General features: G+C 37.0%; 1 protein-coding gene across 3 annotated transcripts in view; it reads right to left on the reverse strand.

The window, feature by feature from the left end:
* The window catches only part of SOBP (sine oculis binding protein homolog), a 162,375-nt gene that overhangs the window by 132,597 nt on the left and 14,969 nt on the right, over positions 1 to 14,809 (reverse strand). For 2 of the 3 annotated variants that reach the window (XM_027057158.2, XM_027057157.2), the window contains exon 3: positions 13,547 to 13,732. In XM_027057158.2, the coding sequence (XP_026912959.1) occupies positions 13,547 to 13,732 (186 nt within the window). Of the gene's footprint in view, positions 1 to 7,249; positions 7,335 to 13,546; positions 13,733 to 14,809 lie in introns of those variants that run through there. The other variant, XM_053222408.1, reaches the window with a different exon arrangement.

Below are 14,809 nucleotides of genomic sequence, written 5' to 3' on the forward strand. Positions count from 1 at the left end.
ATCATCTCTGAGTTCCCTTCTAACTAAAATTCTAGGAGTCTAAATCTTTCAAAATAACACGGTTAATTTAAAGGAGTACAGCCAGAGGATATTCTTTTTCCTTTCCTTTATTTCTTGGAGTCCTGACTTAATTTCTTCCCTTTTTATCCTTCCATATGGCTGCCACTGTTGTCCCCTGCCCTTACCACAAGAGCCTTAGAAAATTCTTTGACTGATGGGATAATTTTAGAAGTAGCCCTTTCTGAGTTCTCCCATATTTGCACCACCATAAATCTGGTACCCTCTTTTTACTCCTTTATTATATATTTATGCTTCACTTTAAAGGAACAAACATTAATGTCCATAAAATTTTAACTTTTCATATTCTTTTCCATTAATGTCTGATCTTTCACTGTGGACCTCCACGTACATGATATTTTATCCTGAGTTTCCCAGAAAACTCTGAGACAAAGATTTGCATGCAGCTGATTTATTGGACATGTGGTTCCAAAAAGGAGGAATGAAGGACACAGAGAAAGAACGTGGGGAGGAAGAAGAGCCAGTATAATGATGTGTTACTAAATTGGCCACCACTAAGGGAAAGTGGTATTCAATCATAAAGAACATTCTTTGGAGTTTGTGACATACTTTTCATAGCTATTCTCTCAGGGGACAAAAGAAGGAAGAATTTATTCATCAGCTCTCATGCCCCATTGACCCAGTGTGTTAATTCCCCTACATTTCGGGTTTGCACATGTGTGAATGAGACTGAAAGGATTTACATGATGCCCACACTGCCATATCAGAGAAACCCTACAGCCAGAAGCTACAGACATATGCCATAAGTGTGAGCCAAGGCCCTTCCAGAATGTACAGGCCTAAGCTGTCAAAGTACCACAGCAATCACTGGATTAAGAGGTGGGGCCAAGAGGATCTGGAGAGGTCCCATATACATGGCTGTCATCACTGTAGAGCCTGCTTTCTCAACCATGGCACTATTGACATTTTCAGCCAGATTAATTCCTTGTAGTGGGGCTGTCCCATGCATTGTAGGATGTTTAGCAGCATGCCTGGCCTCTACTCCCTATATGCCCTCTCCCAGATGTGACAACCAGAATATCCCAATATTGCCAGTGTCCCCTGGAAGGCAAAGTTACACCTGATTAGAACTACTGGTGCAGACTGTGAATATTGTAATTTTGTCACTCACCCAGTACCCCTTCATTTCTCTCTACATCATATCAAAAGCAGCTCTCAAGTAGACCACTATGAGAGATATTTACGTCTTATGCCTGTGATTTAACTTTTGGGCCTCACCATGATATACTTCATGTAAATAGATGATAATTCCTTAATAATAAAGAATGATGAGATTTTTAAATAGTTGATTTGAGAAACCCATAAACAGACTAGATAGATATAGAGGGAAAATGTTAAAATTGCATTCTAAGGCTTAGTTGCTTAAATCAAAAGGAATGAAAATAAGCAATTTTTTTAAGAAACCTAAGTCTCTAAGTCAAGGACTCATTATTTTTTGAGACAAGGATCTTTTTCCATCATTATGCATGTATGTGATATACATACAATTTCACATTCAACTCCAAGATCCACACTCACCCACCTAAGCCCATCCAAGGAACTCCTAGGAAACCATGTTAACTACTGTTGATGAACATTTGGATTGTTTCTAGTTTTAAGTTATTATGATTAAATGCTTCTATGAAGGTTCTTCTATATGTCTTTGTTTCATGTATACACACATCTGTGCTGAGAATATATCTAGGATGAAATTATTGGATAATAGGATATATATATGCTCAGCATTAGTTGATATTGGCAATCAGCTTTCAAGAGTGGTTATACTGACTTACACTCTCACCAGCAATGCTTGAGAGTTCCGGTTGCTCCGCATCCTCCTCAACACTTGGTATTGTCAGACTTTTTCATTTTAGCCATTGTAATGTTTATGTGCTGGTGTTTCACTATGATTTTAAATTTTATTTCCCTAATGACTAATGAGGTTGAACAACTTTTCATGTGTTTATAGATCACTAGGTTATTTTCTTTGGTGAAGTTGGTTTATATTTTTTGCCCATTTTTCTATTAGGCAGTTTTCTTTTTTATTTATAGGGGTTCTTTATATATTATGACTATGAGTCTTTTGTGGGACATGCATTACAAACATCATCTCCCACTCAGTAATTTTTCATTCATTCTTTTAAAGATGTCTTTTAATCAACAGAAATTCTTATCTTTAATAGAATCTATTTAAGCAGTCTTTTTCTTTATGGTTAATGCTTTTAGTGTACAGTTTAAGAAATACTAGCCTACCCAAGATAATAAATGTGTTCTCCTAGGTGTTCTTTTACATGCTCTATAAGCTCTATTTTTTGGTCACATTTAGATCAACAATCCATCTAGAACTTACTTTTGTGAATGGTGTGAAGTAAATAATCAACATACTTTTTTTTCCATAAGCACATTTACTGACAAGACTATCCTTTCCTCACTGTGCTACATTGTTATCTTTGTTGTTATTCACTGAATGTTTGTCTTTCCAAAATTCATGTTGAAGCCCTAACTCCTAATGTGATGTTATCTGGAGATTGGGCTTTTGAAAGTTAATTAGGGTTCGATGAGGTCATGAGGGTAGGGTCCTGATCTAATGGGACTAGTGACCTTCTGAGAAGAGACAACAGAGATCTTTCTATCTCTCTCTGCCACATCAGAGAAAAGGTGACCATCTGAAACCCACAGAGAGTTCTTATCAGATACTAAGCCTGATGACGCTGATCTTGGACTTGCATTCTCTAGAATTGTGAGAAAATAAATTTTGGTTGATTACGCCACCCGGGCCACAGTATGTGGTTATAGTAACACAAGCTGATGAATATATTTGTCATAAATCCAAAATCTGTTTATATTTGTTTCTGAATTCCACTGTAATGATTTATTTGTATATCCTTTTATCATTATCTCATTGTCCTTCTTTTAATGCAACAGAAATCATTTATTATTGTTCACGGTTTCTGTGAGTCAGGTATTTGGGAGTAGTTTAGAGAAATTCTGGCTCAGAGTTGCTCATGAGGTTACAGCCAAATGTCTCTTGGGGCTGCAGTCATTAGAAGGCTTGAGTTGGGCTGGGGGACCCACTTCTATGGTGGCTCAACCACTAGGCTGCAAGTTGGTGCTGGCTGCTGGTGGGAGGCCCCCATTCCTGTCTGCATGAGCTCTTTCACAGGGCTGCTTGAGTTTCCTCATGCTCCCTCAAGAGTGAATAATCTGAGAGAACTAGGCAAAAACTGCAATTACCTTTTATGACAGCCTCAGAAGTCAGTCACACAAACCAGCCCTGATTTAATGTAGGAAAAAACTACCTGGAGACCAAGATCATTAGGGCCATTTTGGAAGCTGGCTTCCATAATTTCATTTGTCTGAAGTCCAAAAATAGGCCATAATAAACTATATTGCTTGGGGGACGGGGAGTGTACTTAGGTATTAAAACTATAGAAGAAAATAAGGCAATGGTTACCATAAAAGTGGTTACCTCTTAAAGGGAAGAAGTTGTGAGTGGAAAGGATCACTATTTGTCAAAGAATACATTTATATTTTATGCACTTTTCCAAAAGGCAACGTGTTTCATAATTGCAAGAAAAGATTTAAAAAAAAAAATTAAGCCAAAAGAGAATTGACATGAGAAAAACAAAGTGTTCTTTTCTCTTTTGTGCCTCAAATATAGATCAAAGGATTCCCAAAGACTAATCGGAAGTCTGGTCAAAAGAAGAATAACAACAGTACAATTAACAATAATAGTAATAAAATTAATTAATTAATTAATTATTCTAGCCTTCTAATAATTGTTGAGATCTGGTAGTATAAGTCTTCCTTTTTCTTTTTTTTTTTTTTCCCAAGATTATCCTGGCTATTCTTGCCCCTTTCCATCTCCATGTAAATATAAGAAGCAGCTTTATAATTTCCATAAAATTTTATGCCAGGATTATTATCTAAATTGAATACATACACCAATTTAGGAAAAATCTGCCTTTTTAGACTATTTAGTCTCCAGTCCATAAACATGGGATATCCCTCTATTGATTTAGGTCTTCTTTTGTTTCTCTGCAATATTTATAGTTCCCGATATAACAATTTTGCATACATTTTGTTAGGTTTTTTCACCTGGGTATTTGACGGTTTGATGCTATTTTAAATGGTATTTAAAACTTTGTTTTTTAATATATTCTGGCTGGTATATAGAGATATAAGGGATTTGGGGTTATTGACAATGTTTAGAGACCTTGATAAATGTATTTGTTAATTACAAATTAACACATTGATGGAGAAGTTTACCAATACATTGATGGTTTATACACTGTTATAAACAAAATGCCATTTCTTCCTTTAAAACCTTATATTTTTGTTTCTTTTTCTTGCCAGATTACATTACATGAATTCTAGTATAAAATTAAATAGAAGTGGTGGTAGTGGTCATCTGTATCTTATTCTTGATTGCAAGAGGAAAGCCTGCAATATTTCACCATTAAATACAATTTTTGTGGGTGCCTGCGTGGCTCAGTCAGTTAAGCATCTGACTTCAGCTCAGGTCATGATCTCACTGTTCTTGAGTTCAAGCCCCGCATGGGGTTGACAGCTCGAAGCCTGAAGCCTGCTTCAGATTCTGTGTCTCCCTCTCTCTCTGCCTGTCCCCTGTTCACGCTCTGTCTCTCTCTCCCCACCCCCTCAAAGATAAATAAACATTAAAAAAAAATTAAATATGATTTTTGCTGTAGGTTTTCTTGTGGATACTTTTTGTCATATTAAGGATGTTCCATTCGGTTCCTACTTTGCCAAAAGTTATTATTAATTGTGTTAAATTTTATCACATTATGTTTCTGCATCTATTGAGAATATTGTATGAGGTTTTATTTTATTCTGTTAAGGTGATTAATTACATTAACCGATTATTTTTTAATGTTTATTTATTTATTTTGAGAGGGAGAGAGAGCGTGGGCAGGGGGGAGCAGAGAGGGAGAGAAACCCAAGCAGCCTCTGCACCATCAGCATAGAGCCCAACTCAGGGCTCGATCTCATGAACCACAAGATCACGACCTGAGCCAAAATCAAAAGTCAGATGCTTAACTGACTGAGCTACCCAGGTGCCCCTTGACTGATATTTTAAACTTAAATCAATCTTGCATTCCTAGAAAAAAAATCCAAATTAGTCATGATGTATTATCCTTTTGCATACATCACTGGATTTGGTTTCCCATGATTTTTTTGAGGATTGAATCAGTGTTCATGATGAACAGAAATTTTCCATTTTAATGTAACTCAATTACATTAAATTATCATTTTCTTTACTTCTAATGGCCTGTCATGTCATGGGATCAAAGTCAGGTTTGGATCATAAAATGAATGAAAGTGTTTCTTTTTTTTTTTTCCTATTCTCTGGGAGAGTTTCTCTAATTTTGATTTTATTTTTTCCTCAAATTTTTGTTAGATTCTACCACTGAAGCTCTCTGTGTCTGGAATGTTCTTTGTAGAAAGGATTTAATTATTTAATTTCATCAATGGATGTAGGACTACTCAAGTTTTCTATTTCTCCTTATGATGCTTTTTTTGATAAATTAAATTGGACATAATGTGGCTTCTCTTTTGCAGAAATTCTGGGAATTTTTCCATTGATAATTACTTATGTGTAACATCAAAATTATTAGGTGTAATGACATATGGGTGATACAGTCTTTTTGTTTACTCACATTTCACACTTTTTTCTAGCAGTTTTTCTAAAATTTAAATCTATTATTTCAAGTCACTCTTCCAGAGTAAAAAATTAACAATCACTGATAGTTGTCGTAAACAGCATACATTTTCCATCAGACTTTTGGCTGCCATAATTACATATATAGGTGCGTTTTCTTTAAATATGTTCAATCAACTAACAAATACATATTATGGCATATTAAAACAGAGCCTCTCAAATCACAAAATCAGGAGGGCAATTCACTATACAAGTCACAAAATCAAGATTTTATAAATATAGACAAGATACAATTACCTACGCTAACTACAGCATCTTTAAGACAAGGAAACTGAGGCACAGAAAGGCAAAGTGACTTATCCAAGATTACAGAGCCAATAAATAGCAGAGCTGGCATTAACAACCCAGGTCTCTCGATTCTTGCTCTGGTAGTCCTTCCACCACATCATGCTACCATTCAAACCACATATTTGATTTGGCATTAAGAGTGCTCAAACATACATACTGGAATATTACTCAGTCATAAAAATGAATGAAATCTTGCTATTTGTGACAACATGAGGATATTGTGTTAAGTGAAATAAGTCAGACAGAAGAGAACGATAGATACCAAATGATTTCACTTACATGAGGAGTCTTAAAAAAATGAACAAACAACAACAAAAGAAACAGACTCATAAATACAGAGAACAAACTGGTGGTTGCCAGAAGGGAGGGGAGCAGGGGATGGGAAATAGGTGAAGAGGATTTATAGATACAAAGTTCCAGTTATAAAATAAATAAGTTGTGGGGATGAAAAGTACAGCACTGGAAATATAGTCAATAATACTGTAATAATTTTATACAGTAACAGATGGTTACTACAAAAAAAAAGAATGATTGAACATACTGAAATTTGATTTCCACCTTCTCAAGAGCCCTCAATTTTATAAGGAAAGATAAAACAGGACCCAAATGATAATAGGTAACATTTTTAGACTTCATGTTGTATCTTCTGTTAATCACCTTGAATTTCAAATGGCTATCTTCTAGCATACATTATGTTTTAGATGCCATTTCTCCTCAACTGTGTGAATATAACAGTACCTGATTATCTCCCTGTACCCTTTCTGCTACTCCACTTTAACTGTCCTTCTACTGCACCATGCACCCTGAAAATGCTGTTAAAATACCTTTCAAAGTCAAAGTGGAATGATGTTTTTTGCTTTTTGAGGGTTTTGTGTGTGTGTGTGTGTGTGTGTGTGTGTGTGTGTGTGTGTGTGGTTTTTTGTTTTTGTTTTGTTTTTTTTTTGGAATGATGTTTTGATTATGTACCAAGTTCACTGTAAGTTCCTGGTGGTCAGGGGTGATGATACATATATTGGTATTATCTAGCACAATGTGAAGAACATTCAATAAACACGTAATTGACTGAAAGACTGACATATTTTTTTTTGGATAGTCCAGTGGCTATTAATATGGCTTAAGGAGACATCATGCCTAAGTTCAAATGTCAGTTCTGCCACTTATTACCTGTGTGACCTCAGGCAAGTTGCTCTGGGTCTCAGTTTCCTCATCTGTAAAACAAGGTTAATAATAGCATCCACACAGAGTTGTTCTGAAAATTAAATGAGATAATAATCTATTAGCACAATGCCTGGCCCATAGGAAGTGCTCAAAAAATACTAGCCAAGATGAGATTATATCATTACGGTTATTAACTATTCCTATTCTTGCTATTCACCATAATTCCTCCTGTCCTTGTTCTAAGTCATTTGGAAAATTCTCCAAATCTAAGGGTTCAGTGAATTTCTTTTCCTTTTGAGAAATGTATCTGGCACGTAAATAGTAAATCACCCAAATCCCATTAACTCTAGGTAATTTTATTCAATAATTATATTTTAAAAGTTGGACAAATAAATAAATGGCAGAGCAATTTTGACTGAATCCTGTTTTCTCAATGGCTATTTGGAATACATCATTCATATGCAAGCCCCAAGAATATTGAATAACAGATAAAATAAATAATGATCATAATGCAAACCACATTCTGATTCCAACTTCCCTGCAAGTACAACTCCATGTACGAATTATAAGAGCCAAAAAGTAACATGCTTATTAACTGTGGGTTGCTCAGCTATATACACAGGGCTTAGCAGATCACGTGAATGTTTCCATATTCTCAGCTAAGCTAATGGTTCCTTAGAGCCCAGTTCTTATAACCCCTTAAGAATTTTAAGATTTGCCTGAAAAAATATATCATATTTCCATGACTATGACTGAATACAAATTTGGAAAGCTCACTGAAAGCAAACCATCCTGGAAGACAGGAAATGGTCATTGTTTTCAAAGAAAGTCAAGATGCTGCTGCACACAGGGAATCGAGCTCTTAGGAGCTTGATCTCATTTCCCTCCACATAAACCTGTGGATGCTGTGTGGATAGACCCTATCTTTCACTTCTCACATGAGTAGTGGGGAATAAGAATAAGGCCACTTACCATCTGAGGTAAAAGACATTTTATTCAAGACTGCCATACACATGCAGAAATATATTTCTTCCTCTTTTTACATTTAATTTCATTTTAAAGTATTCAGGGATTTAGAGGGATTCTGGACTGTACTAGGCAAGTTGTAAGCCTCTGGGAAAGCCTGTCAAAAGACTCAGATTTAAAATGTCATTTCCTAGATACACAGTGTTTTCTGCAGCAGGGCTCAGTGAGACTTTCACTAGGAAAAGTTGCTGCATTTCATCTTTTCCTCATGAACAAAAACAATTACGCCAATAGTTGCATTGATTTTTTTTTTTTTAATTCTTAGGAGCAAAATGTCATGTCTGAGACTAGGGGATAAAAATCCTGGTTCAAGTCCCAACTTGACCTTCAGGTCAAGGACCTTCAAGTCCTTACTTTGACCAAGGTAGACAAGGGTAGGGGGAACAAAGCCTATCCACCCAATGCAGAGGACCGATGTCTGGTCAGTGGAGCGGAGTGCTATTACGTTTGAAAAGCAGTAAAGAGCAATATAAAGTCTTTATAAAAAATCTGTATTTAAAATCCATTTGAACAGCTGCACTTCAATAGTCAAACTAATGGGGGTGCAGGGCAGGTATACATATTTTGATGGGGACTCACTCCAGCACAGCCTTTGCAATCCGTGCTGTAAGTCCTTTACCGGCACAACCCTCTTTGAATGAAGTCCTGAAGGGTTGAACCCATATTAAAAATCTCTAATATGAGAAGAATTACAGCAAGGTTACAATATAATTAACCTGAGTTATCTTTCAAAACTCCTGCTGATATATATTCTGCCACTTCAGACTGTGTTCATGCTGTGATTTTTAAAATTAGCAAAGAAGGAGGTTTTCATATTCATTCAAACTAAAAGGATACAGGAATGTTTGCATAAAAAGAAAAAGTTGGTCAGTACTTTCTATTATTTCCTTATTCTTTTAACAGGTTTTTTTAAATGGCAGCTCTGTATAGCAAAGCCTTATTCTGTCCACTTCCTAGTCTGCGGAAAAGTCTGCTAGTCTTATTTAAGGATCATGGTGACTCCTTTCACTGCTTGGAGGAAAAAAAAAAAGCAAAATCAGGGCTATTATCCTGTGTTTATAACAAGTCTATTACCATAGTAACGACTGTGATGTCACAAACCCTACACCAGGGGCCAAATTCTGTCTCTAATGGGGGAAGGGCAGCTTAGCCTTGGAAATCAGACAAAATTGTGCACAAACATGTGTGGCCAAAGCAGGAACAATGCTTGCGGTAATCACCAAAGCATGGGGAGCTACTCTTCTCTGAAGAAAAGGGGAGCAGGCACAAAAACGCAATTCCCCAGGGCCAGAAATAAGCTACACCCACACTTCTGTCCGCAGCTGTGCAAAAGGAGGGTGGAAATCCAAGCAAGTGTGGTATCACCATGTTCCCAATCACAAGTATTCCACTGGGCCCACCGGCTGCCAAACATGGATGGGATCCAGTGGTGAGCCCGCCCAAGCACATGAAACACACTCTGGAACTGGTGCCCGACCAGATGGAGCCCTCTGGTACCTCGGAGGGGAAGCAACTTGCCCCGTGATGGCAAGCACTTTAAAACCACACTGGGGTTTTACTCCTACTAGGTCAACCCAGTTCACAGAATCACAGATTCTCAGGTTCAGAGAAACTCATCAAGTCTCCCAAAAGATGTGGACTTTAAAAAATGACCTTTTACAGGAACATGTTGTATCCCCTGTCACTGAGGTATCTGAAGTAGCAGAGTAAGAAGTACTCTTATTCTGATACAGTCTAAGGAAGTTTTGTACAAATATGCTGAAAAGGCAACTTTGTATTAAAAAGAATATTGAATCAGGAGTCAGAAGACATTGCTACCAGTCTTGGCTCAAGAATTTAGAAGTCTCCTGATCTTGAGCAAGCCATTTAACCTATCTGACCTTCAGTTCCTTATGTAACCATATCTAGCGTGCTATTTCCTGGGGTCATTGTAAAGATCAGATTAAATAAAATAATGAATGTGAATGAGCTTCATAAACTATAAGGGATTTCACACAAACATAAGGTATTATTATTATTGGCATTTTCACATAGCCAGTTTATAGTAGAACAGGAATAATTTGAATGCTAACCATTATTTTCCTTCCAGAAATCCAAAACATACACATGATCCTCGTCTTCCCTACCCCAAAAGGTGCACAGTTGCATGATACAGTCAATTTTAAATTATTTAGGGGCTTGGGGCGCCTGGGTGGCTCAGTCGGTTAAGCATCTGACTTCAGTTCAGGTCATGATCTCACAGTTCATGAGTTCGAGCCCTGTGTTGGGTTTTGTGCTGACAGCTTAGAGCCTGGAGCTTGCTTCAGATTCTGTCTCTCTCTCTCTCTCTTAAAAATAAATAAACGTTAAAAAAAAAATTATTCCAGGGTTGATTATAGAGGGACCTTTTATTTCTGGCCATTATGCCATTTATTACTTTCCCTTAGGAATACTATGTTAGCCTAGATACAGCTATAAAATTGACAGGAAATGTGCCTCAACTCAGTTACCTGTGTAACAATTCTGGTAAAAATTTTTAACAAAAGGAGAAACTGAAATGATTCATTAGATGGAAGTTTTGTGATAATCTGTGATAAACATGGATAACTTATCCATGGATAATGACTCACATCACTGTCAGTAAAGCTATGGTCAATTTCGGACAGGTTGGGACTAATCCAGCCAAGATACTAACATTCTCTCAGTGAACAACAAAGTGGCCTGTACTGTCTTATGTATGTGCAATAGGTATTTAAATATCAGTTCAGTTCATTCAGTTTTCAACAATTATTAGAGTACTACGATCTGCCAAAGCTCACCACATACCCTGAAAACCCCACTCTCTTCCTGTCCATGTTGCTGTCCCTCATGATATTACACAAAAGACGTTGGCAAAGCTCATGGCCTCACTCTTAGAAACTCTATTCACCTTCCTATTATCATGAGGCTTTTGCCAATCTTACCCTAGTGCAAAAATCAGCAACCTGTTGTCCTGGGGCCAAACCCTCCCTGCTGTCTTTTTTGTAAATGAAGTTTTATTAGAACATAAACACAGCCATTTGTTTATATATTATCTGTGGCTGCTTTCCTGCTACAACAGCAGAGTTCAGTAGCTGTGATACAGCTGTGAGACAGCATAGCCCAAAGCCTAAAATACTATCTGGCCCTTTACAGGAAAAGTTTGTGGACCCCTGTACTATATAATATGACTAAATCAAAATTCATCTCTCCTGTAAGTGTTTCTGTGTAGGGATTAATGGAGAAAACCCCTTGAAAGCAGAGATCCTTTCTGTATTCTCTGTCTTGTCATATAGAACCCAGGAGAAACACAGAGTCAAGGTTTAGAGCAGATACAGAAAATTAAACACGTCCTCCCCTACATTTTGTTTTCAACAGATGAGTGCTTTGGAGTTGCATGAAGACAGCATAAAACCACTGGTGTTCGGTTACTCTGGCTTCTAATTCCTCCAAGTTCCTATGTCTAAGACTTCCAAGGCTCAATTTTTGGCCTGTATCCTTTTGCATATTTATTTCCTGATCTGATGTGGAATTAGAGTTAAATGGGAGCTGTGTGCTTGAATTCCACGTGGCTGGCTCAGCAGGAAACTCCAGGGCAGGTTTTTTGGCATGCCAAACTCATGTTAGCCTCAGCTATGTTAATTTCTAAAGCTGTTTGCTTTGCTCAAATAAATCTTAGAGGGGAATTTGCATTTGGATGCACACCTTTTTATGCACAAATTATGTGCATGATAATTCTAGGGCAGACCAAGGACTGAAAAAAAAGAGGCATGGTGTTTACTGAATGGCTTTCGTGTGGCAGGTACTATGCTAGGTGCTTTACATATATTTTCTCATCTCATGGCCACAATAATACCATAGGATGAAACTGTGATCCCCATTTTACAGATGGAGAAACTGAGGAGAAGAGAACTCATTTAATGTGTGCATGTTCACAGAGCTGGCAAGTGACAAAGCCTAGACTTGAGCCCAATCTGTCTAAATCTGAAGCCAGGGTTCTTTCCACTTAGACACACTGCCTTAATGATACTCTTTATCATCACCTCTCACTGAAGCCACTGGACACACATTCAAATATGAACCCTACATTTACAAAATTAGTCACCCCTCTCCTTTCCAGTAGCCTATGCAAAGTATGTTTTTGGCCCTTGGGAGATACACCTGGACCCCTCTGCATCAGAAAACAATCAACCAAAGGAGACTAGGGGCATTAAAAAGGTAAATTCTATATGATACACAAATTATGTTAGTAATTAGCAAACACAATTTCAAGTGATTTTGACAGATAAATGGATTTCAAGGACATATCTGAGGGCCTCAATTTTAAAGGACACTTTTACTACTAAAATGTAGTAAGCTAAGGAAGAGAATGTGCCCATACTATGAAAGAAAATGTTAGTAACACTTAGAATATGGTACAAAAATATCTACAACATAAGCCTAGGAATTTATATCTACAAATATCCTCACTGTTTATGAAAACAATTGCACACCTATCTTCCCTAAAAAAAATGCAAACATTCTCTTCCGTAAGTTATGCTAAGTACTGCCATCAAAACTCACTGTTTATCATTGTTCAACTCAATATACAGAAAAATAGTAAGTCTAGCAATTAAGCATTCTAGCATAATTCCAACATTTCACAGCAAGCCAGATACAATGCTACTGAACTTCTTTCTCTGCATGGAACATGGCTGTAACCTAGCTTGCAACATCATACAATGCTCAGCCCTTTGCCATCCAGCTTCATACACTGCCATCTGGTTTTCTGGAAATATTAAAGAACTGATTACATTTTCATGCAAGTAAAATTCAGACATCCATTTTTCTTTAACGCTCTCAAAGAGAGTTTTCCAGGAATTAGAAAGAATCTGTGGCAAAGATGGATAATCTAGGTTGTTTCTGAAGTGGATTTAGAAGGGTGGCCCTCTGGGGAGAGCTTGCCCTCACAACACTACCACCCAGGTCAGCCAGTCAGTATATAAAATTATTTCACCTTTCTTTTTTTATTTTGTAACAGATTATTTCAGAGAAGGAAAATAACTTTTCTGTAGGCAGTGGCAGGAAATATTCATTCAGTTAAAAGTAGATTGGGGGAATTTGCCTAAGTTTGCCTAACAGAGCAATACTCCTGTAAATAATACATGCACTAGTATCTCTTGTCACAAAATTCCTAAAACAGTCTTTTCCAAAGTTAACTTGAGCATTTAATAATGACTTATAAGATAATGACAACTACTTTCTGAGTCGTTCTCCTTGGAAACCCCAGTAGTGACTTACCTGCTGGTGGCTTTATGAAGGGTGGAGGGATTAAAGGTACAATAATGGGCACATTGCCATGATCCTTGGACCCTGCAGGTGAGTCACTGAGTCCATTTCCTGTGGCAAGCCCTGAATAGCCTGTGCTTATATTGTATGGTGAAATAACACTGTCCTCAGGTAATTTTGGTTTTGGCAAAGAATTTTCTGTAAAAGAAAAGAAAATCATGTTCAATGTAACAAAAGGACTTGTTTTCCTTATGACCACATTTTCTCAAGCAAAATGGCTATGTATAACAAAATAAATTTTTCCTTGCAAATCTTTAAACACTTTACCAGAACTGCACAGACCATCCTGGACCTTTTCAGTCTTGTTACCATAAATTTCCAATGGGCTCCTTTATAATTTGCTCCACTATGATAGCTAACATCTCAATTGTATCATGGTGATGAATTTTAGCGCTGTAAAGCCCATAGAAAATTGAGAGGCAATTAACATTTCCCATGTACCAAGTGATATATAGCAGGCCTCACTCTCTGGCTAAAGGGGGGGGGGGGCTAAAAATTTGCCCCTCCAGGCCTATAACTAGGTCCCGCTGTATTAAAAAGTTTGGTCATAATATAATCAAAAGAACCAATGAGAAAGAAGCAGATTATTTGAAAGAAAACTGTTTCACAGGGTAAACTCTTTAAATGAACTCATTAATAACCCATTAATTTTGTTAATATTAACAAAAGTGAAAATAAAGAAAACTTACAATGATATGAACTTTGTGAATTTTATCCTTGTATGTGAATCATTAAAAAAAAAAATTTCAACCATGGGAAACAACTTTTTCCCTCTAGTAGCATATCCTGGCACTCTCCATGTTCCCCAGAGGCAAAGATTATTACCTAGACCAAGTATTATACGAGCTATTAGTTTATAGAATATAAACTCATGACTTGCATTTTTCATTTACAGTGAAATTGATGATACTATCTCTGTAACATGATGTGTACAATTTCATAGCGGGCTTAACATGAAATTTGTCATGTACGTTCAATTCCACATGCCTGCAGGACAGCTCATTTACATTTTGTTGCTTGGCATATAAGAAGGAAAAGCCCTGTCGTAGACACTCTCAATAAAATGCATGAGCAGGTAGTTTACGCCAATAGATTTTGAATGCAGCGCAAATACTGATCAAATTGCCAGTGATGACACACAATGAATTTTGCCCACATTTTATTGAAGTTCCCCACATGGATTGCTTCTTTATATACTCCTTTTCTTTGACAAAC

Source organism: Acinonyx jubatus, chromosome B2 (assembly GCF_027475565.1).
Source record: "Acinonyx jubatus isolate Ajub_Pintada_27869175 chromosome B2, VMU_Ajub_asm_v1.0, whole genome shotgun sequence".
In the NCBI taxonomy this organism is placed as follows: Eukaryota; Metazoa; Chordata; class Mammalia; order Carnivora; family Felidae; genus Acinonyx; species Acinonyx jubatus.